Source organism: Ornithorhynchus anatinus, chromosome 14 (genome assembly GCF_004115215.2).
Source record: "Ornithorhynchus anatinus isolate Pmale09 chromosome 14, mOrnAna1.pri.v4, whole genome shotgun sequence".
Taxonomy (NCBI): Eukaryota; Metazoa; Chordata; class Mammalia; order Monotremata; family Ornithorhynchidae; genus Ornithorhynchus; species Ornithorhynchus anatinus.
In genome coordinates this window covers 47,989,829-48,010,801 of record NC_041741.1, presented here as the reverse complement: position 1 = coordinate 48,010,801, position 20,973 = coordinate 47,989,829, and the positions used below count along the sequence as shown (strand labels likewise).

Genomic DNA, 20,973 nt, shown 5'->3' with positions numbered 1-20,973 from the left:
GTTTTTGTTAAGTACTTACTATGTTCCAGGCCCTGTCCTAAGCCCTGGGGTGAATACAAGCAAATCCATCCATTCATTCGTATTTATTGAGCGCTTACTGCGTGCAGAACACCGTACTCGGCGCTTGGGAAGTACAAGTACAGCAGTAAAGACAGACTCTGTCCATGTCCCACATGGCTTGCAGCCTCCATCCCCATTTTCCAGAGGAGGGAACCGAGGCCAGAGAAGTGAAGTGACTTGTCCGAGGTCACACGGCAGAGAAGCGGCAGAGCCGGGATTAGAACCCATGACCTTCTGAGACCCAGGCCCATGCTCTAGCCACTAGGCCACGCTGCTTCTCCTGGTAGGGTCAGAGGCAGGACGCAGGAAAAGAGACGGGGCCTCACTGCCTCCCTCTCCTCCCTCAGGCAAAAGGATGGGGGGAATGAGGACAGGGACAGGAACCCCGGGTTTCACCCTTTCCCCAAACTGCCGTGTGACCACGAACTAGTCGAGCTAGAGAAGCATCACGGCCTAATGGCAAGAGCCCGGGCTTGGGAGTCAGAGGACGTGGGTTCTAATCCCGGCTCCGCCACTCGTCCGCTGTACGACGTTGGGCAAGTCCCTTCGCTTCTCTGTGCCTCGGTTACCTCGCCCGTAAAATGGGGATTAAAACCGTGAGCCCCACATGGGACAACCCGATTACCTCGTATCTAGAAGCGCTTAGAAGAGTGCTTGGCGCAGAGTAAGCGTTTAACAAATTAGCATAATTATCATTATTTTTAGTCGACTGCCCTTTCGGGGCGGCCCGGTAGAGCACCAGAGACGGTGGGCTCGGGCCGCGGGGGCCGCGGGGCAGAGCCACACGGGACGGAGCGACCCGGGACAGGGTTTTCGGCCGGAGCCGGCCTCTCCCTCCCTTCCTGTTAGACACCCTCCCCCCCCCCCCCCGGCCCCTTAGATCCCCGCTGCCCTCCCCGCCCATGAAAAGAAATCCGGTGAACTCGAACTCAGATAACCACGGATGAATCCGGTTCCTTAACTCTCCCTCTAACCCTGCCTTTGACCATTCGGACAGATGCTCTGCCATCTGTTCCGGTCCTGCGACTGGGCACCGGACCAGGCGGCGGGCAGTCCGCCAGCTCGGAAAGCTGTTTTCCGAGGAGGCGTCGGAGCTAGCAGAGACCCCGGGCAGGCCCCTGCCCCCTGAACCACCCTTCCTAGGCCCCCGGCCCCACACCACCGGTATCCCAGCCCAAGCGCTCTGCCCCCCGCTCCGCAAGCCCCCAGCCTCCCTGACCTCCTGGTGACCGACCCCCCCCCCCAGTCACCCCCACCATGGTCGTTGAGCCCCTACTCCCTCCCCCAACCCTCCGGTCCCCCCGCCCGGCCTTCCCATCCCCCGGTCCCCGGGCCCCGGGCTTCCTCAGCCCGCCGGTCCCGAAGTCGAAAACAGCCGTGGGGCCGCCGGGCTTCGGGGGAGGCGGGGGAGAAGAGGGGAAGGGACAACAGGCCCTCTCATGAGCCAGGATGGAGCGCGGGCAGGGCCCGAGCGGCAGGGCCGGGCAGGTGTGGGCGGTCCGTGGGCCACGGTGCCACCCTCCGCGTGCATCCCGGCACGTTCCCCGGATCCTGCACCCTTCAGGCGCCCGTGGGGAAAGCGGCGCCGGGCAGCAGGAGCGGGCACCCGACCCGCCAGCCCGGAGCCCTCTGCCCCTGACTCAGCAGGCTGACACGTGCCCGGCCCCTGAGCCGGCCCGGCCCGCTCCTCCTGACCGTGACTCCTGTATCTAGGGGCCACGGGGTGACGACCCCCCCACCAGCGGGGTCTGGCCTTGCCGGCTCTCCTAGGGGAGGCGTCGCCTTCCCCCTCCGCCTCCTGCCACCCCCTTCGCGGGGAAACCGAGGCACCGGCGGGGAAAGGGTTCCGAGGTCGCTCGGCCACCCCGCCTCTCCCACGCACGCTCCGAGACACCCCCAGACACGTACGCGCACGCATGCACTCACTCACCGAGAGGCAAATATACAGAGGCATGCATGCATCCACAGACTCGTGTATTTACCGTCCCAGACCCAAGGCACGTGCACTTAGACACACAGGACACCAAGGCTCAGACACCCCCCCACCCCCCCACCCCCCCCAGAGACTCTCCCTCAGACACGTTCACGTACACAGTCACAGGCAGAGACGTAAATAAACCCGCGCAGATTCAGCCGCCCACATGGAGACAGACAGGAGGACCTAAACCTATACCCAACCGGACTCGGTCAGGCAGGCTGACCCGGAGCTACACGCACGCACGCCTACACACACACACACACACACACACACGGATCACAGACACAAACCCACAGATGGGCAGACCTGCACTCAGACACGGATACCCGGCGGCCCCCGGCGGCCTTGTCTGGCCCGCCCCTCGAACACACACACACACACACACACACACACACACACACACACACAAGGGTCACAGATACGGACCCACCGATGAGCAGACCTGCAGTCAGACAAGGACACCCAGTGGCCCTTGGCCTGGTCTGGACCCCCCCACCTGCCTACGCCCACACCCACCCAGACACACACCCACACCCAAACACACAAACACAGCCACGAGCCCACAGTAGAGCAGAACTGCAGTCAGACAGGGACACACCCCCCCCCACAGTGGCCCTTGGCCTGGTCTGGACCCCCACCTGCCTGCACCCACCCCCACGCACACGTGTACGCGCACGCCCACACCCATGTGCGCACACACACACACAGTAGAGCAGACCTTCAGTCAGACAGAGACACCCCCCTCCCCCCCCAGCGGTCCTTGGCCTGGTCTGGACACCCACCTGCCTACACCTACCCCCACCCCACGTGCACCCACCCCCCCACACCCCCCGCACACACACACACACACACACACACACATACAGAGTAAAGCAGACCAGACCTGCAGTCAGGCAGAGACACCCCCCCGCCCCCCCCCGCCCCAAGCTGCCCTCGGCCTGGTCTGGACACCCACCCGCCTACACACACACACACACACACAAATGCACACACGCACACACACACACACACACACACACACAGAGCCACGGAGCCCCAGTAGAGCAGACGTGCAGTCAGGCAGGGACCCCCCTCAACGGCCCCGGGCCCGGTCTGGACACCCCCCCACCCGCCCCCGGAGTCCCAGCCGGGGACCCCCCCCCGCCCCCCAGGCGGAGCAGACCCGCGGGCGGACCGGGACACCCGATCTGGCCCCAGGCCGCTGTCCAGGGTCTGACTGTCCCCCCTCCCCCCCCGCTCCGGCCCCCTACGGGGGTGGGGGGGAAGGGAGGGAGGAAGGAGGCGGGCGAAGGCGGGAGTCCCCCGCCCCCGGCAAGGCCGGGGGGGCCGGGACCGGGAGAGCGGAGGCAGGGGATTGCTCGGCCGGCCCCGGCCCCGGCCCCGCCCCCCACCCCGGGCCTATTTAAGCGGGAGTCCGCCGGCCGGACGGTCACCGCCGACAGCCCGGACCCGCGGAGGACCCCCGACCCTCCGCCCCGGTAGGCGAGGGGTCGGGGAGGCCCGGGGCCCCCTCTCCGTCCGGGGCGGCCGCGGCGGGACACCCCGGGAGCCCGGAGGGAGGGTGGGGAGGGGAGGGGAGGAAGGGAAGGGAAGGGGGCGCGGGGGCCAGCTCGGCCACGGTGCGACCCCCCGCCCCCCTTCCTCCCCGTCGGTCGTGGTGTCCGGTCCCGCAGAGGCCTAGCCCCCTCCCCCCCCAGCCCCCGGGCACCGCGATGGGCTGGACGCTGCCGCTCGCCCTGGGTTGCATCAGCCTGCTGGGCCCGCCCGGCCTGCCCGGCCTGCCCCTCCCGGGGGGCTCCGCCCAAGGGGCCCAGGGGCCGCCGCTGCTCACCCGCCGCAGGTCAGTGAGCACCCACCCCCGGGCCCCCGACCGCCCACCACCCCTCCGCCGGACGGCCGGGGGGAGAGGGCCGCCACGGCTGCCCCACCGTCGCCACGAGGAGGAGGAGGAGGGATGGGGACGGGGGCGGGGGGCGTCGCCAGCCCGGCCCCGGGTCGGGCCCGGGACGGTTTCGCCGACCTGAGGGGGGGACGGGAGGGGGGTGGGAAGGGTCCGGTCCTGCCGGGGAGAGGGGGGAAGGGGCGGGTCCTCGCAGGGAAGGGGGGAAAATGCACCGGTCCTTGCGGGGGGCCGGGGGGAGGGGGAAGGGACCGGTCCTGGCAGGGAGGGGGGGGAAAGGGACCGGTCCTTGCAAGTTGGGGGGAAGGGACCGGTCCTGGCTGGGAGGAGGGGAGGGACCGATCCTTGCAGGGAAGGGGGAGAAGGACCGGTCCTTGCTGGGAGGGGGGAAAGGGACCGGTCCTGGCAGGGAGGGGGAAAGGGACCGATCCTTGCAGGGAAGGGGGAGAAGGACCGGTCCTTGCTGGGAGCGGGGAAAGGGACCGGTCCTGGCAGGGAGGGGGAAAGGGACCGATCCTTGCAGGGAAGGGGGAGAAGGACCGGTCCTTGCTGGGAGCGGGGAAAGGGACCGGTCCTGGCAGGGAAGGGGGAAAAGGACCGATCCCTGCAGGGACGGGGGAAAAGGACCGGTCCTGGCTGGGAGGGGGGAAAGGGACCGGTCCTTGCAGAGAAGGGGAAAGGGCGGGGGCCGCCCCCCTCCCCGCCCCACCGCCGCCCCGGGGGGCTTAGGCCGGGCCCCGGAGGCCGGGCCGAGGGCTCGCCGTGGCCCCGGGTGGTCGCCCCGGCCTCCGCCCCCAGGCCGGCCGGCTCCAGCCTCAGGGCTCCGGGGCCCGGCCGCGGGGGGGCCGGGGGGGGAGGGGGGTGCGCACTTTGCCCGGGGAGGAGGTGGGGGGGGGAGGGGGGAGGAAGCGAGGATTAATGAGCCACGTGGCCCAGCTGGAGCCCGAGGCCGGGCTGGGGGCGGGGTTCCTGGGGGGCAGCGGCCGGGGGTGGGGACTCCCCGGGCCCGACATCACCGTTCCACCGGGCCCCGCTCTTCTGTCTTCTCTCGGGGTGGCCAGAGCCCGGGCCCGGGGGGGGGGGGTCACAAGGTCACGGGTTCTAATCCCGGCGCTGCCACTTGTCCGCCGGGTGACCTCGGGCGCTCCGCTTCTCTGGACCTCGGTTCCCTCCCCTGGAAAATGGGGATTGAGACCGTGAGCCCCGGGGGGACGGGGACTGTGTAGAACCCGATTAGCTTCGATCCACCCCGGCGCTTAGTACGGCGCCTGGCGCTTAGTAGGCGCTTAACAGATACCATCATTATTATTATTATTATTATTAACTCTTCTCCCTCCGGCCTTTTCCCCCGGCAGGGAGCCCCCCGACCGTCCCGGCGGCCCGCGCTCGCCGCCCCGTCTCCCGGGTCCGCTCCGCCGACCGACGGCGACCCCTCCCCGGCCTCCGCCGCCGGCGGGCCCCGCGCGGCCCCTCCGGACCCCCCGGGCCCCCCGAGGACGGGGCCGGCGGCACGCGGGACCTCGGCGGCACCACGTCCAGCTGATGCGCGTGGGTTGCGCGCTGGGCACCTGCCAGGTCCAGAACCTCAGCCACCGGCTCTGGCAGCTGATGGGTCAGTCCGGCCGCCGAGACTCGTCGCCCATGGACCCCAACAGCCCTCACAGCTACGGCTGAGGGGCCGGGTCCCGCGCGGCCCGGGTCGCGGCCCGGATCCCGCGCCTCCTGGATCCCGCGCCTCCTGGATCCCGTGCCTTCCGCCCCCCCCCCCCCCCCCCCCGGTATGGGGGCTCCCCTTCCGGGAACGGCGACCTCCCGAGCCAGCCCCACCCCCTCACCCCAACTCCCATATCTAGATTAACACACACACACACACGGACACACACAAGGGTACTAACGATTCCAAATACATCGAGCAATCCGTCAACCCTCCGGTAGCATTTATTGAGCGCCTACTGTGTGCAGAGCACTGTGCCGAGCGAGAGAACCAGGGTGGCGGGAGATCCGCTCCCTGCCTCGGGGGAACTGGCCGTCACGTCCCCGGAATCCGACAGCCGTCCCGGAAAGGATCCTAACCCAAACAGGCCCGCTGACCTGCGGTCCCGGAAACGCCGGCGCCTACCAGACTGTCGATAACCACGCATCCTCACACCCCTATCCTCCGCTCACAAACGCCATCACCCACCCACGGGTCCGTTGTGATTGACCCACGCTCATCTTGACGAGCTCACACTGTCCCATCGACGGGCAAGCTCCTACGCCCACCCTTAACCGCTCGTCCGCATAATCATAAATGTAGAATGCCAAGGGTGACACTATAACCCTCTGTAACCCAATCTCCTCACGCTGTGTCACACACTCGACCCACTCACGCATATCCATTCCCCCACACCCAGTCACCCCCCCCCCCCCCCCCCCAGACATTGAGTCACACATAATCACACACTCTCTCTCGCTCTCACACAGACACACACATCCACGCCCGGTGTCCAACCCGATTTGCTTGTATCTACCGCAGCACTTAGTACAGTGTCTGGCACACAGTAAGCGCCTAACACATACCATGATTAATTATTACACACACACACACACACAATGGCGGAGGGAGAGGCTGAGAATACCTGGAGTTGGTGTGGGGAGGAGAGGCTCGGGCACGAAGAGAGGCCAGGCGGAGATGGGGAGGACCGGCTCTGGAGTCTGAGCCCTGCCTCCACTCGGCCCACGGGCAGAGGGAGAGACCCTGGCCGGGTCACTCACTGCCAGGATCGCCACGGCCGGGGAACGGGACTGAGACTGCTTAGGTGACCTCCCGGAAGCCGGCCTGGCCTCTGGTCGGCAGCGTCAGGGGAGGGGATAGGACGAGGCCCGGCTCCGGGATGGAGAGAGATCAGAGACCAAGTCAGGGGAGCCGGGGGCCAGGGGAGCCACTGTGCGGGACTCCGGGGAGGGGGGAGGGAGGGTAAATTATTGTTAAATTAAATGAACCGAGAATTCTCAGGGTCCACCCCGTCTGACGACTGTGTATCCGCAGCGTGGGCTCCTCCTCGGCCTCTAACCTGGCCCCCCGCGGTGGGAGAGGGACACGGCCGGGGGGATGGAGACGCTGGAAGGTGGAGATGTGGAGACGGGCGCGTTCCAGGAGGGATGGGGACACTAGAGGATGGGGACACCGGGATAGTAGTTTGCGACGGACTCCCGCCCTAGACTGTTAGCTCCTTGAGAGTAGGGATTGTGTCCATTCACTCTATTGTACTCTCCCAAGTGCTAAGTACGGTGTAGGCGCTCAATAAATACTATTGATGGATTCATTGGTTGGGGTTGATGGCAGTAGGAAAGGGACACTGGGACAGGGGACATGAGGGGGGGTTGACCTGGAGATGGAACAAGGGATGGAGAGACTGGGGGATGGTGACAAAGGGAGGGGGGACCCTGGGGGATGGTGACAACCGGCCGGAGACACTGGGAGGTTGTAACGTGGTTTAGTGGATAGACCCCGGGACTGGAAGGCAGAAGGAGCTGGGTTTTAATTCCGGTTCCGCCCCTTGTCTGCCGGGTGACCTTAGGCAAGTCACTTCACTTAATAATAATAATGATAATGTTGGTATTTGTTAAGCGCTTACTATGTGCAGAGCACTGTTCTAAGCGCTGGGGTAGACACAGGGGAATCAGGTCGTCCCACGTGGGGCTCACAGTCTTCATCCCCATTTGACAGATGAGGTAACTGAGGCACCGAGAAGTTAAGTGACTTGCCCAAAGTCACACAGCTGACAAGTGGCCAAGCCGGGATTCGAACTCATAACCTCTGGCTCCAAAGCCCACGCTCTTTCCCCTGAGCCACGCTGCTTCTCTGGGCCTTAGTTCCCTCACCTGTAAAATGGGGAATAAGACGGTGAGACCTGTGTCGGACGGGGACTGCGTCCAACCCAATTACGTTGTATGGACCCCTGCGCTCAGTTCAGTTCCAGACGCATAGCAAAGGCTTAACAAATACCGCAATTATTATTATTATCATTACTCTGAGGGATGAAGTCACTGGGATGGGGATCCCGGAAGATGGGGTCACCAGAAAATGGAGACGCAGATGGGGACATTGAGGTGGGTTCACTAGGATGGGATGACTGGTGGAGCCTGGGATGGAGATGTTGGTGGGATAGGGACACCGAGTTTGGGACACTGGGGGCTTGAGGACACTGAAATAATAATAATAGTACTTGTTAAATGCTTACTAAGAGAAGTAGCGTGGCTTAGTGGAAAGAGCACGGGCTTGGGAGTCAGAGGCCATGAGTTCTCATCCTGGCTCTGCCACTGGTCAGCTGTGTGTCTTTGGGCAAGTCACTTCACTTTGCTGTGCCTCAATTATCTCATCTGTAAAATGGGAATTAAGGCCGTGAACCCCACGTGGGACAACGTGACTACCTTGCATCTACCCCACTGCTTAGAACAGTGTACATAGTAGGAGCTTAACAAATACCATCATCATTATTATTATGTGCCAGGCCCTGTACTAAGTGCTGGGGTAGATAACAGGCAAAAAGGGTTGGACACAGTCCCTGTCCCACATGGGGCTCCCAGTCTTAATCCCCATTTTACGGTAACTGAGGCCCAGAGAAGTGAAGTGATTTACCCAAGGTCACACGGCAGGCAGGTGGAGGAGTCAGGATTAGATCCCGGGTCCTTCTGACTCCCAGGCCCGCGTTCTAGGCACTAGGTCATAACGCTCCTCTGGATGGGGATATTGGGGTGGGGTCACTGGGGGGCCCCGGGACAGAGATGTTGGGGTGGGGTCCTTGGGATGGGGGTCACTGGGGAGGGGCCTGAGATGGGGATGTTGGGCTGGGGTAATGGGGGTCTCTGGGACGGGGTTATGAGGGGGAGGACGACAGTGGGGTGAGACACAGGGCGGGGGGAAACACTGAGGGTCAAGGGTGGGCCAGGGCCCTCTGCTGACCGCTCTCCCCAAGGGGGCTTTGCCGGGAAGGGGGCGTGGCGGGGGGAGGGGGGTCTGGAGGCAAAGAAGTAGCCGAGGGCGTGCCCCCTGCCCCCTCCCCGGCCCTCTCCGGGGCCAGCCCCGGCCACCCCCACCCCGACCCACAGGCTGGACCCAGGGGGTTGGGGTTAGGGGTTCGGGTTTGCGGGGGGCGGGAGGGGGCGGGGCCCGCGGCTGAACCATTAACCCCATTAACTCATTGCGGGCCGTGTTAACCCTCACCCCAGAACGGGACGAGGAGTCGAGCGCTCAGTACAGTGCTCTGCACACAGTGAGTGCTCAGTAAATACGATCGAATGAATGAGTGGGTGCCCATGTCCAACCTGATTTCCTTATCTTCCCCACCCCCCCCACACCAACTCCAGAGCTTAGTACAGAGCCTGGAATGTAGTAAGGGCTTAACAAATACCACTATCATTATTATTATTATTATTATTGTTAAATGTACATCTCAAGCCTGGCATCTCCTCCCGCCTTCAAAACATCTCTACTTGGCTGTCCTCCCGTCACCTCAAACTTACCATGTCCAAAACAGAGCCCCTTATCTTCCCCGCAGACCCTGTCCTCCCCGTGACTTTCCCATCGCTGTAGACGGTACCACCCTCCTTCCTATCTCACCGGCCCGTAACCTTGGCGTTCGTTACTCTTGACTCCTCTCCCTCATTCAACCCACATAATCAATCCATCACTAAATCCCGTCGGCCCCACCTTCGCGACCCCGCTAAAATCCGCCCTGTCCTCTCTTTCCAAACCTCTTCCACGTTAATACAATCACTCATCTTATCCTCCAGGATGACTTCATCAGCCTCCTTGCTGACCTCCCAGACTCCTGTCTCTCCCCCTACTACACTCGACCATTTTTCTACAGAAACACTTTTCTACGACCATTTTTCTACAGAAACACTGGGGACATGTCACCCCGCTCCTCCAAAAACTCCAGTGGTTGCCCGTCCACCTCTGAATTAAACAAAAACTCCTTTCCATTGGCTTTAAAGCAGTCCAACCCTTTGCCCCCACCTACCTCACCTTGCTTCTCTCTTTCTCCAACCCAGCCCGCAAACCTGGCTCCTCCGGTGCTCCTCCTTCCCAGATTAAGCCCCCCCACCACACTCCCTCCTGCGTCGCCCTGATTTGTTCCCTTTGCTCTTCCCCCCCTCCCAGAGCCACAGCACTTATGTCCATAGCTGTCATTTATTTATTCGTTTTGATGTCTGTCTCCCCCCTCTCTGGACTGTAAGCTCGTTGTGGGCAGGGATTGTATATGTACCGTTGTATTGAACTCTCCCAAGCGCTTAGTACAGTGCTCCGCACACAGTAAGCGCTCGATAAATGAGATAGAGCGAATGAATCCACGGTTCAGGCAAGCCGACGGAGTCGCCACCCGGCCTCCGATCCCACCCTCTCCCCGGTCTCCAGCTTACTCGCCAAGAGAGTGGCCGTATCTGGATCTGGCTAGCCGTATCTCCTCGACCAGATGGACAACGGGTGGAGGTTCTAGAGCTCCTTCCTCCCGCACCTCCTCCTTATTGGGTCCCTCCAGGCCAGGCAGGACTGCCCACGATGACTTACGGTGCTCTGCACACAGTGAGCGCTCAATAAATACGATTGAATGAATGACTTGGGTCATTCGGGAGGAGCCGTTTGCGGCTAATCTAGGCATTAGCCCGTGGGCTCGCGAGGTCGCCCCGCCGACAGGCTGGGCCGAGGGGCCGGCGGCACGCGGTTAATCGGTGATTTATTGTCCGGGCCGGGTCCAGCTGGCTCAGACAGGCCCTGTCTCCCGGCCCTGGGGTTATGTAACGGCGGGGGGCGGAGGTATATAGGGGGGTTGCCCTTCTGGCCCGATCTACACCCACTCGCCCAACTCAGAGTCGCCCCTCGACACCGGTTGGAGGAAGTACAGGATGGAGGTTTCCAGGGTGAGTAGTGGCCCCGGCCAGGGGGAGTCCAGGGTCCCCTCGCCCCACGCTCCGCTCTGCTCCATTCCCCGGGTGTCCCCTCGGGTTTGCTCCCCGCAGCGGGGGGAGGGCTGGTCGGTGGGTTGACGGACGGGCGGGCGGCGGGGTCCCTGCGGGTTTCCCGAGATCCCCCCGACCCCTCCTCCGGCTCGGAGCGGACACCGGCGTGGACACGGGCGCGGACACCGGCTCACACACCCGAACACAGTCGTACAGACTAGCCAGGCACACGGACACTCGAAACCAAACAGTGGCATCCGGACTAAGACGGGGCACTGGGAGCAGATGGACCCACGGACACTCGGCAGTGCTCAGGACAGACCCATGGACACCCAGGGGTGCTCGAGACAGACCCATGGACACTCAGGGGTGCTCAGGAGAGACCCAAGGACACCCAGGGGCCCTCGGGGCAGACCCACGGACACTCAGGGGTGCTCAGGACAGGGCCAAGGACACCCAGAGGCCCTCGGGGCAGTCAGACCCACGGACACTCGGCCAGTTGGCTCCTTCTCCGGCAGAGCAGGTCTTTACCCGCCCCCGGGTCTCCTTAGAGGAGGAAGGGGGAGGAGGACGTCCCTGAAGGGACCCTCAAGGCCGTGGCCGGGGGAGCCGCCCTTCAGCCTGGGGTCAAAGGACCCTCTCCCTTCTCCCCCTCCCCCCCTCCCCTGCTCAAGCCACCCCGCCCAGGCAGAGCTTAACCCCAGGCCAGCCAGGGGTCAGGGAGATGAGGACAGACAGGCGCTGATAGCTCAAGGACTGAGGCCTGACATCCCCTTCCCCTCCTCTTCCCCCTCCTCTTCCCTCTCCTGCCACCCCTCCTCCCCCTCCTGCCCCCCTCCTCTTCCTCCTCCTGCCCCCCTTTTCCCCCTTGCCCCCCCACCTCCCCTCCACCCCCTCTTGCCCCTTCTAGGCCCAAGACCCTTCCCAAGAAGACCAGCCAGACGCGGTTAACAAGACCGGACAAGGGCCAAGGGATTTCCGCAACTTCTCTGTACGAGACCCTCACCCTTTCTCCCCTTTCCGCCCGGCCTCTCCACAATCCCCCAGCCCAGAGTTCCCAGGAACCCCCTCCCGTGTCCCCCACCCCGCCGGGTCCCCGTCCTCCCGTCCCCCCATCTCTTCTCGGGGTCTGGTTCTGAAGTGTTGGGGCCCAGAGGCCAGGCCCTATCCGGGAGCAGGGGGGCTGATCTAAGGGTCTGACCTCAGGACAGTCCCCTGCTGGAGCGCGTCTACAACACCTATCTACTCATGCACACGCATCAGACGGTGGACTTCGTCCGGAGAAAGGTGAAATGGCAGGGGGGTGGAGGGGCTGGTGCCCTGATGCCCGTGGGGCTGGGGGCAGTGGGGTCTGTGGCCCGGTGCCCGCGGGGCTGGAAGTGGGGGGGTCGGCGTCTGGGGTCTGGGCCACCCCGCTGACGGGCCTGGCCCCTCAGCACGTGCAGTTCGGCGGGTTCTCCTACAAGAAGATGACCATCATGGAGGCCCTGGACCAGCTGGACGGGCTGGTAGACGAATCCGACCCCGACGTCGACTTCCCCAACTCGTTCCACGCCTTCCAGACGGCCGAGGCCATCCGCCGGGCCCACCCGGACAAGGGTAGCTGCCCGCGTCCCCCCCACCGCCCGCCGTCCACTCCTCGGAGGTCTCCATCCCCTCGGGGCACCTGCTCCCCTCCAGACTTCCCACCCCCTCGGGATGCCCCCTCCCCTCCAGACCCTCCATCCCCCGGGGACACTTCTCAGCCTCCTTCTCTCCCCCAGGCTGGTTCCACCTCGTGGGGCTCATACACGATCTGGGCAAGGTCTTGGCTCTGGCCGGGGAGCCACAGGTAAGGGGCTGGTGGGGAGGGGGCCGCCTGTCTGGGAATCCACAGGTGAGGGGCCGCTGGAGAAATGAGGGGTGGGGGGGGGTCGGACGAGGGACTGGGGTTGGAGGGAAGGGGGAGCGGACGGAGGGAGAGGCAGAAGGGAGGTAAGAAACAGAAGTCTGTCCCCAGGATCACTATAATAATAATAATGGCATTTATTAAGCGCTTACTATGTGCCAAGCACTGTTCTAAACGCTGGAATATATACAAAGTAATCGGATGTCCCACGTGAGGCTCACCGTCTTAATCTCCATTTTATAAATGAGGTAAACCGAGGCACAGAGAAGTTAAGTGATTTGCCCAAGGTCACACAGCAGACAAGTGGTGGAGCCGGGATTAGAACCCACGCCTTGCCACTAAACCACGCTGCTGCAGACTTTCCCCCCCTCCTACTTTTGTCCTCTTTCTGCGGATGCCCAGGCCTGGGGCCCCGCTGAGGGTCCGTGGCCCCCACACCGCCCTGTGCCTCTGGTCCTCACTCCCACTTTCCCGTCCTCTCCCTGCCCTCCCCACTCTCTGCCCTCTGTCCCCGCTCTCCAGTGGTCGGTGGTCGGAGACACCTTCCCCGTCGGTTGCCGCTTCCAGAGCTCCATTGTCTTCCACGATTCGACCTTCCAGGACAACCCTGATGCCAAAGACCCCCGCTACAAGTGAGAGCCCCCCAAGTCCCACCCCCGGAGTCCAGCAGAGATCCCTCCCTCCCCCCACCGGGCCCGCGCCCACCCCTTCCCCGTCCACGCTCAGCCCGTGCCAGGAAAGAAGCTCCTGCCCGGGCTCCCCGTCCCTGGAAAAGCCCCTAAATGCCGCCCCGGGGAGAGGGTGAGGGGAGGAGAGCGAGCCGTGAGTCTGCTCGTCCCTCTAAATCTGAGACCCCCCCGTCCTCCACGCCGCCCCCAGCACCGAGTACGGGATGTACCAGCCACACTGCGGTCTGCAGAACGTGCTCATGTCCTGGGGCCATGATGGTGAGTGAGGGTCCCGGCCCCTAGGCCGTGCAGGAGGGGAGCGCTCCTCTTTGGCGGGGGGGCGGGGTTCCACGGGCAGCAGTGTAGGGAGAGGGTGGAGGGGGTGCAACCTGTCAGAGTTGGGGGGCAGGCTGGAGGGAGGAGCGCTGGACACGGTGGGAAGAGGGGGAGGGGGCTGCTGAGACCCCCTTCGTGAAGTCTCTGCACACAGTAAGTGCTCAGTAAATACGACGGAATGAAAGTTTGAAAGAAGGCAGGCCTCTCTCCAGGGCCGGAGAGGCACCCCGGAGAATTAAGGGGCATTGGGGGCTGCGCGGGGTTTGGGGACCGGCCGGTGATTGCCCGCCCCTCGCCCCTCACCAGAATACATGTACAAGATGATGACGTATAACAACTTCTCCCTCCCGCCGGAGGTAGGTCGGGGTCGGAGGTCCCGGCCCATGCGCTGCCCGGGTTGGATCCTGGGCCCCAAAGGGACCGGAGAGGAAGGGGGGGAGGGTCTCCCCGGGATTCGGCATCCCCTCCCGAACCCCAGCCCAACACCGACCCTCCCCCAGCCCTGGATCTGGGAAGAGCTTTCTTTGCCTCGCCCCGCTCCAATCCAGCAGTCTAATCCTGGAAGCCCGGTCCTGTCCCGGGCCTTAATCCCGCTGCTCCAATCTGGGAATCCTAGGCCCGGTCCACCGTATCCGCTGCTGTCTCCGCTCCTGTCCCCCCCTCATCCATCCCCTGCCTCTTCACCTGCCTGCCTCCCGCCCCCCATCCCCTGGCCCCGCCCCGGTGCCCAGCTCACCCGGCTCGCCCCTAGGCGTTCTACATCGTCCGTTTCCACTCGTTCTACCCCTGGCACACGGGCGGCCAATACCGTCACCTCTGCAACGAGGAGGATTTGCGCATGCTACCTTGGGTGCAGGAGTTCAAGTAAGCGGCCTGGGGTCGGGCGCCTGGGCCAGTGGGGACCCCCCCGGCCGGTGGCCGGCCGAGCCACCCTCCCCACTGCTCCCGATGTTCCCCTGGGGGCACTCAGGGAAGCAGGAGGATGACCTAGTGGGTAGAGCACGGGCCTGGGAGTCCGAAGCATCGGGGTTCTAACCCCACCCCTGCCACCCGTCTGCTGTGTGACCTCGGACAGAGCACTTCACTGCTCTGGGCCTCAGTTACCTCATCTGTCAAATGGGGATCAATGTTGTGAGCCCTATGTGGGACAGGGACTGTGTCCGACCCGATCTGCCTGTATCCGCCCCAGTGCGTGGCACATAGTAAGCGTTTAACAAATACCACAGTTATAATCGTCATTCTCTCCAGCCCTCCGCCTCCTCTTTCCCCCCGCCCTCCTCCTCTACCCTTCGGTGACCGGGGTTGCCCACCGGGGCCTGGGCCCTCCCTCCCCGCAGCCCCGCCTAGCCTCCCCGTGCTCTTTCCGCAGCCAGTTCGACCTATACACCAAGTCTCCAGACCTGCCGGATGTGGCCAAGCTACGCCCCTACTACCAGTCCCTCATCGACACCTACTGCCCGGGCCCCCTGAGCTGGTGACCGCCCCCCGCCCCGCACCTCGGCACCCCCCGGGGTCGAGACCCTCCCCCGGCACTGGGAGCGAGGCCCGAAGACTCCCCTTCCCTCCCACCCATCCGGCTCTCAACCGGGCACGGCTTCTTGGTCCCCAAATCTCTCCTTGGGGCTCTGCTGTTTCTCTTCTCTCTTCAGCCCCCCGAGCCCCCACAACCGTTCCCCCATACTGACCCCCCAGCCCCCTTCTCCCTGACGCTCCCCCCGCCCCCACTCTGGTCTCTGGCTTTCTGCTCCGACCTCTTCCAAAAATAAATTCCTTGCAGAGTCCTGACTGTGTATGGGGTAAGGAATCGAAATCACACGCTGGGGAGGGGAACAGGGGCATGGCAGCGTGGTGTAATAATAATAATAATAATAATAACGTTGGTGTTTGTGAAGCGCTTACTAGGTGCAGAGCACTCTTCTAAGCGCTGGGGTAGATAAAGGGTCAACAGGTTCTCCCACGTGACGCTCACAGTCTTCATCCCCATTTTACAGATGAGGGACCTGAGGCCCAGAGAAGTGAAGTGACTTGTCCACGGTCACCCAGCTGACAAGTGGCAGAGCCGGGTTTCGAACCCATGACCTCTGACTCCCAAGCCCCGCTGCTTATTGAGCGTTTACTCTGTGCGGGGCACCGGGCTTAGCCCATACCTCCTTTAGACTGTAAGAAGGGTCCCCCAAGTCTGTTGTGCCGCCCTCTCCCAAAGGAGCGTGGCTCAGTGGCAAGAGCGTGGGCTTGGGAGTCAGAGATCGTGGGTTCGAATCCCCCCTCTGCCACTTGTCAGCTGGGTGACTGTGGGCAAGTCACTTCACTTCTCTGGGCCTCAGTTCCCTCAACTGTAAAATGGGGATGACGACCGTGAGCCTCACGCGGGACAACCTGATGACCCTGTATCTCCCCCAGCGCTTAGAACAGTGCTTGGCACATAGTAAGCGCTTAACAAATACCACAGTTATTATTATCATTCAAGGGAAATATAGCGCTCAGCACACAGTAAGCGCTCAATCAATCCTATCGATTAGACGGAACCTCGACATGAAGGGCCTCGCCACTAGAGGGCAGCAGAGCCCGGATTCCATTCAGTTTTCCGTCTGTCCCCTAATAATAATAATATTAATAATCATAATAATATTGATGCCTCACGTGGGACAGCCTCATTCCCCTGTATCTACCCCAGCGCTTAGAACAGTGCTCTGCACGTAATAAGCGCTTAACAAATACCAACATTATTATCCCCTGCTCCCACGTAAATCCTGGACGGCGTCCCACCCCCATTAAAATGTTTCTACCCAAACGCTCAGGACAAAGGTTGGCACCAAATTGCTCAACAATTATTTTGAGTCCTTGGTGTCCTTCCTTCCTTTCGACTCGCCGGAAGACACAGCGAAGCAGCGTGGCTCGGGGGAAAGAGCACGGGCTTGGGAGTCAGGGCTCATGAGTTCGAATCCCGGCTCTGCCACTTGTCGGCTGTGTGACTGTGGGCGAGTCACTTCACTTCTCTGTGCCTCAGTTCCCTCATCTGTAAAATGGGGATGAAGACTGTGAGCCCCACGTGGGACCACCTGATTCCCCTGTGTCTACCCCAGCGCTTAGAACAGTGCTCGGCACATAGTAAGCGCTTAACAAATACCAACATTATTATTATTATTATTAAAGAGCCCGGGCTTGGGAGTCAGAGGTCATGGGTTCGACTCCCGGCTCTGCCCCTTGTCAGCTGTGGGACTGTGGGCGAGTCGCTTCGCTTCTCTGGGCCTCAGTTTCCCCATCTGTAAAATGGGGATGAAGACTGTGAGCCTCACGTGGGACCCCCTGATGACCCTGGATCTCCCCCAGCGCTTAGAACAGTGCTCTGCACAGAGGAAGCGCTTCACAAATACCAACATTATTACATCGGATTTGTGCCCTGAAAGACTTTCGGAGGAGAAGCCAGGGGGTTGGGGCGACCAACGGGTCGGTGCCCAACCCTGCGCAGACAACATGTTCCAGTGGCCTGTTGGCCTCGCGTCTGGAAACCCGGTCTGACCTGGAGACTGAGCGCTCAGTACGTTAGAGAAGCAGCGTGGCTCAGTGGAAAGAGCCTGGGCTTTGGAGTCGGAGGTCATGAGTTCGAATCCCGGCTCTGCCACTTGGCAGCTGGGTGACTGTGGGCAAGTCACTTCACTTCTCTGGGCCTCAGTTGCCTCATCCGTCAAATGGGGATGAAGACTGTGAGCCCCAGGTGGGACATCCTGATTCCCCTGTGTCGACCCCAGCGCTTGGCACATAGTAAGCGCTTAACAAATACCAACATTATTATTACGTTGCTCTGCACCCGTGAGGGCCCCAGACGGGATGGGGAGAAGGGAAATCGGGGAGGGGTCGCGGACTGTTTACCCCAGGACCGTCCAATCTGATGATCTTGTAGTAATAATAATAATAATAATAATACAAGTAATACTGTCAGCCCGTCAAAAGGCAGGGACCGTCTCTATCTGTTACCGATTTGTCCATTCCAAGCGCTCAGTCCAGTGCTCTGCACATAGTAAGCGCTCAATAAATACCGTTGAATGAATGAATGAAGTAATAATACACCGTCTTCATCCCCATTTTACAGATGAGGGAGCGGAGGCGCAGAGAATAATAATAACGATGGCATTTATGAAGCGCTTACTGTGTGCCGAGCGCTGTTCTAAGCGCTGGGGGAGGTACAAGGTGATCAGGTGGTCCCACGTGGGGCTCACAGGCTTCATCCCCATTTTACAGATGAGGGAACTGTGGCACAGAGAAATCGAGTGACTTGCTGACCCGTGGCGGGATTAGAACCCAGGACCTGGGACTCCCCAGCCCGGCCTCCACGCTACTTCTCTATAAGTTCCCTGCTCCTAACGACAGGCTTAGAAGGAAAACCAGGGAAGAAACCCCTACGTCTTATAAAGGAGGAACGTGTAGTGTCATGTAGTAACATTTGGGGAAACTGAGGCTTAGTAGAGAAGCAGCGTGGCTCCGTGGAAAGAGCCCGGGCTTGGGAGTCAGAGGTCACGGGTTCGAATCCCGGCTCTGCCACTTGGCAGCTGTGTGACTGTGGGCGAGTCACTTCACTTCTCTGGGCCTCAGTTCCCTCATCTGGAAAATGGGGATGAAGACTGGGAGCCTCACGTGGGACCACCTGATGACCCTGTGTCTACCCCAGCGCTTAGAACAGTGCTCGGCACAGAGTAAGCGCTTAACAAATACCAACGTTATTATTATTATCAGATTGCCCCATGTGGGGCTCCCAGTCTTCATCCCCGTTTTCCAGATGAGGTCACTGAGGCCCCGACAAGTGAAGTGATTTGCCCAAAGCCACCCAGCTGGCAAGTGGCAGAGCCGGGATTAGAACCCAGGACCTGGGACTCCCCAGCCCGGCCTCCACGCTACTTCTCTATAAATTCCCTGCCCCTAACGACGGGCTTGGAAGGAAAACGAGGGAAGACACCTCTCCATCTTAGAGAGGAGAAACGTGTAATAATAATAATAATAATGTTGGTATTTGTTAAGCGCTTACTATGTGCTGAGCACTGTTCTAAGCGCTAGGGTTAATTTAGGGTCATCAGGTTGTCCCATGTAGGGCTCACAGTTTTAACCCCCATTTTACAGATGAGGTCCCTGAGGCACAGAGAATAATAATAATAATGTTGTATTTGTTAAGCGCTTACTGTGTGCAGAGCACTGTTCTAAGCGCTGGGGGAGATCCAGGATCATCAGGTGGTCCTACGTGAAACTCCCAGTCTTCAACCCCATTTGACAGATGAGGTCACTGAGGCACGGAGAAGTGAAGTGACAGTATTTATTGAGCGCTTACTATGTTCTAAGCGCTGGGGGAGATCCGGGAGCATCAGGTGGTCCTACGTGAAACTCCCGGTCTTCAACCCCATTTTAAAGATGAGGTCACTGAGGCAGCGAGGAGTGAAACGACACGCCCACGGTCACGCAGCTGAAAAGAGGCCGAGTCGGAATTCGAATTCAAGACCTCGGACTCTTTCGACTGAGCCACACTGCTTCTCGCTCAAACCAGTGTATTATTTCACGGGGAAACTGAGGCTTAATAATAGAGAAGCGGCGTGGCTCCGTGCAAAGAGCCCGGGCTTGGGAGTCAGAGGTCGTGGGTTCGAATCCCAGCTCTGCCACTTGTCTGCTGTGTGACTGGGGGCAAGTCGCTTCTCTGTGCCTCAGTGACCTCATCTGGAAAATGGGGATGAAGATTGAAAGCCTCACGTGGAACAACCTGATGACGCTGGATCTCCCCCAGCGCTTAGAACAGTGCTCTGCACCTAGTAAGCGCTGAAATAATACCAACATTATAAATATTATTCTCTGCGTCTCAATGATCTCATCTGGAAAATGGGGACGAAGCCTGTCCTCTCCACGTGACTCAACCTGATGACGCTGTAACTCCCCCAGCGTTTAGTACAGTGTTCTGCACCTAGTAAGCGCTGAAATAATACCAACGTTATAAATATTATTCTCTGTATCTCAGTGATCTCATCTGGAAAATGGGGACGAAGCCTGTCCTCCCCACGTGACTCAACCTGGTGACGCTGTAACTCCCCCAGCGCTTAGAACAGTGCTCTGCACCTACTAAGGGCTTAAACAATACCAACATTATATTATTCTCTGTGTCTCAATGATCTCATCTGGAAAATGGGGACGAAGCCTGTCCTCCCCACGTGACTCAACCTGAGGACGCTGTAACTCCCCCAGCGTTTAGCACAGTGTTCTGCACCTAGTAAGCGCTTAAATAATACCAACGTTATAAATATTATTCTCTCTATCTCAGTGATCTCATCTGGAAAATGGGGACGAAGCCTGTCCTCCCCACGTGACTCAACCTGGTGACGCTGTAACTCCCCCAGCGCTTAGAACAGTGCTCTGCACCTACTAAGCGCTGAAATAATACCAACATTATATTATTCTCTGTGTCTCAATGGTCTCATCTGGAAAATGGGGACGAAGCCTGTCCTCTCCCCGTGACTCAACCTGATGACGCTGCACCTCCCCCGGCGTTTAGTACAGTGTTCTGCGCCTAACAGGCGCTTAAATAATACCAACATTATAAATACTATTCCGTATGTCGCTCGACGATCCCATCCGGAAAAGGGGGACGATGCCTGGCATCTCCCCGTGACTCAACCTGCTGACGCTGTAACCGCCCCAGCGTTTAGCACAGTGTCCGCCACATACTGAGCGTTTAAAGGTCAATATTATTAACGTAATAAATTATCTTTAAATTACAAAAGAGGACCGGGCAGATCGCGACACCCAGGCATCCCGCGAAGTAAGCGGGTCACCTTAGGGACAACCTGTACCCGCTCAAAAATTCTTCTCACATGCGTAGTGAGGATTCGGGCGTTACCCCGAATCGTTATTTTCCTTACTCATAAGTTTAAGGCATGACGCGTTGTGCCCCGCACGCCCCTTGGCATCCCACTCAATAGCTAATTCCCTTATGGTGGGGCTTCCACAGCCGGCTCTTCAGCCGCGATTCCCCCGTCAACCTTGCGCGCTTCACACCGTCCCCCGTCTTGTTTTCCCCGGAAAATTTTAATTTCAGGGCTGGGGAGAGGGGGAGAGGGACGACGTGGGCATTTGGCGTATGGAAATGAGCCCGGCAGCCTGAAGGCTCATGGGAGACGTGGCCGTTCCCTCCCCGTTGGGCGGGGGCGGCGCGCGAGGTGATCGCGAGAGT

At 60.8% G+C, this 20,973-nt stretch overlaps 2 protein-coding genes and 1 non-coding gene across 4 annotated transcripts; 2 read left to right on the top strand and 1 right to left on the bottom strand.

Moving 5' to 3' along the window:
• The first annotated feature begins 3,476 nt into the window (after positions 1 to 3,476).
• ADM2 (adrenomedullin 2) lies at positions 3,477 to 5,862 on the top strand. 2 transcript variants are annotated; one of them, XM_029078529.2, is made up of 3 exons: positions 3,477 to 3,516; positions 3,712 to 3,878; positions 5,294 to 5,862. In XM_029078529.2, exons 2-3 carry the CDS (start codon positions 3,751 to 3,753, stop codon positions 5,610 to 5,612), a joined length of 447 nt encoding a protein of 148 aa, XP_028934362.1. In that variant the 5' UTR covers positions 3,477 to 3,516; positions 3,712 to 3,750; the 3' UTR covers positions 5,613 to 5,862. The 2 variants fall into 2 exon arrangements, with proteins under 2 accessions (XP_028934362.1, XP_028934361.1); XM_029078528.2 differs by having other exon boundaries at positions 3,477 to 3,878.
• A 4,848-nt stretch (positions 5,863 to 10,710) lies between these two features.
• Positions 10,711 to 15,557, top strand: MIOX (myo-inositol oxygenase). The gene is made up of 10 exons (XM_029078599.1): positions 10,711 to 10,841; positions 11,791 to 11,871; positions 12,087 to 12,167; positions 12,317 to 12,479; positions 12,644 to 12,711; positions 13,291 to 13,400; positions 13,648 to 13,715; positions 14,079 to 14,128; positions 14,524 to 14,636; positions 15,142 to 15,557. The coding sequence occupies exons 1-10, from the start codon at positions 10,827 to 10,829 to the stop codon at positions 15,248 to 15,250; spliced, it is 858 nt and encodes a 285-aa protein (XP_028934432.1). The 5' UTR covers positions 10,711 to 10,826; the 3' UTR covers positions 15,251 to 15,557.
• A 4,972-nt stretch (positions 15,558 to 20,529) lies between these two features.
• Positions 20,530 to 20,679, bottom strand: LOC114816855. Its single transcript, XR_003764659.1, has one exon. It is a non-coding gene; the product is annotated as a U12 minor spliceosomal RNA (small nuclear RNA).
• Between the last annotated feature and the right edge of the window lie 294 nt (positions 20,680 to 20,973).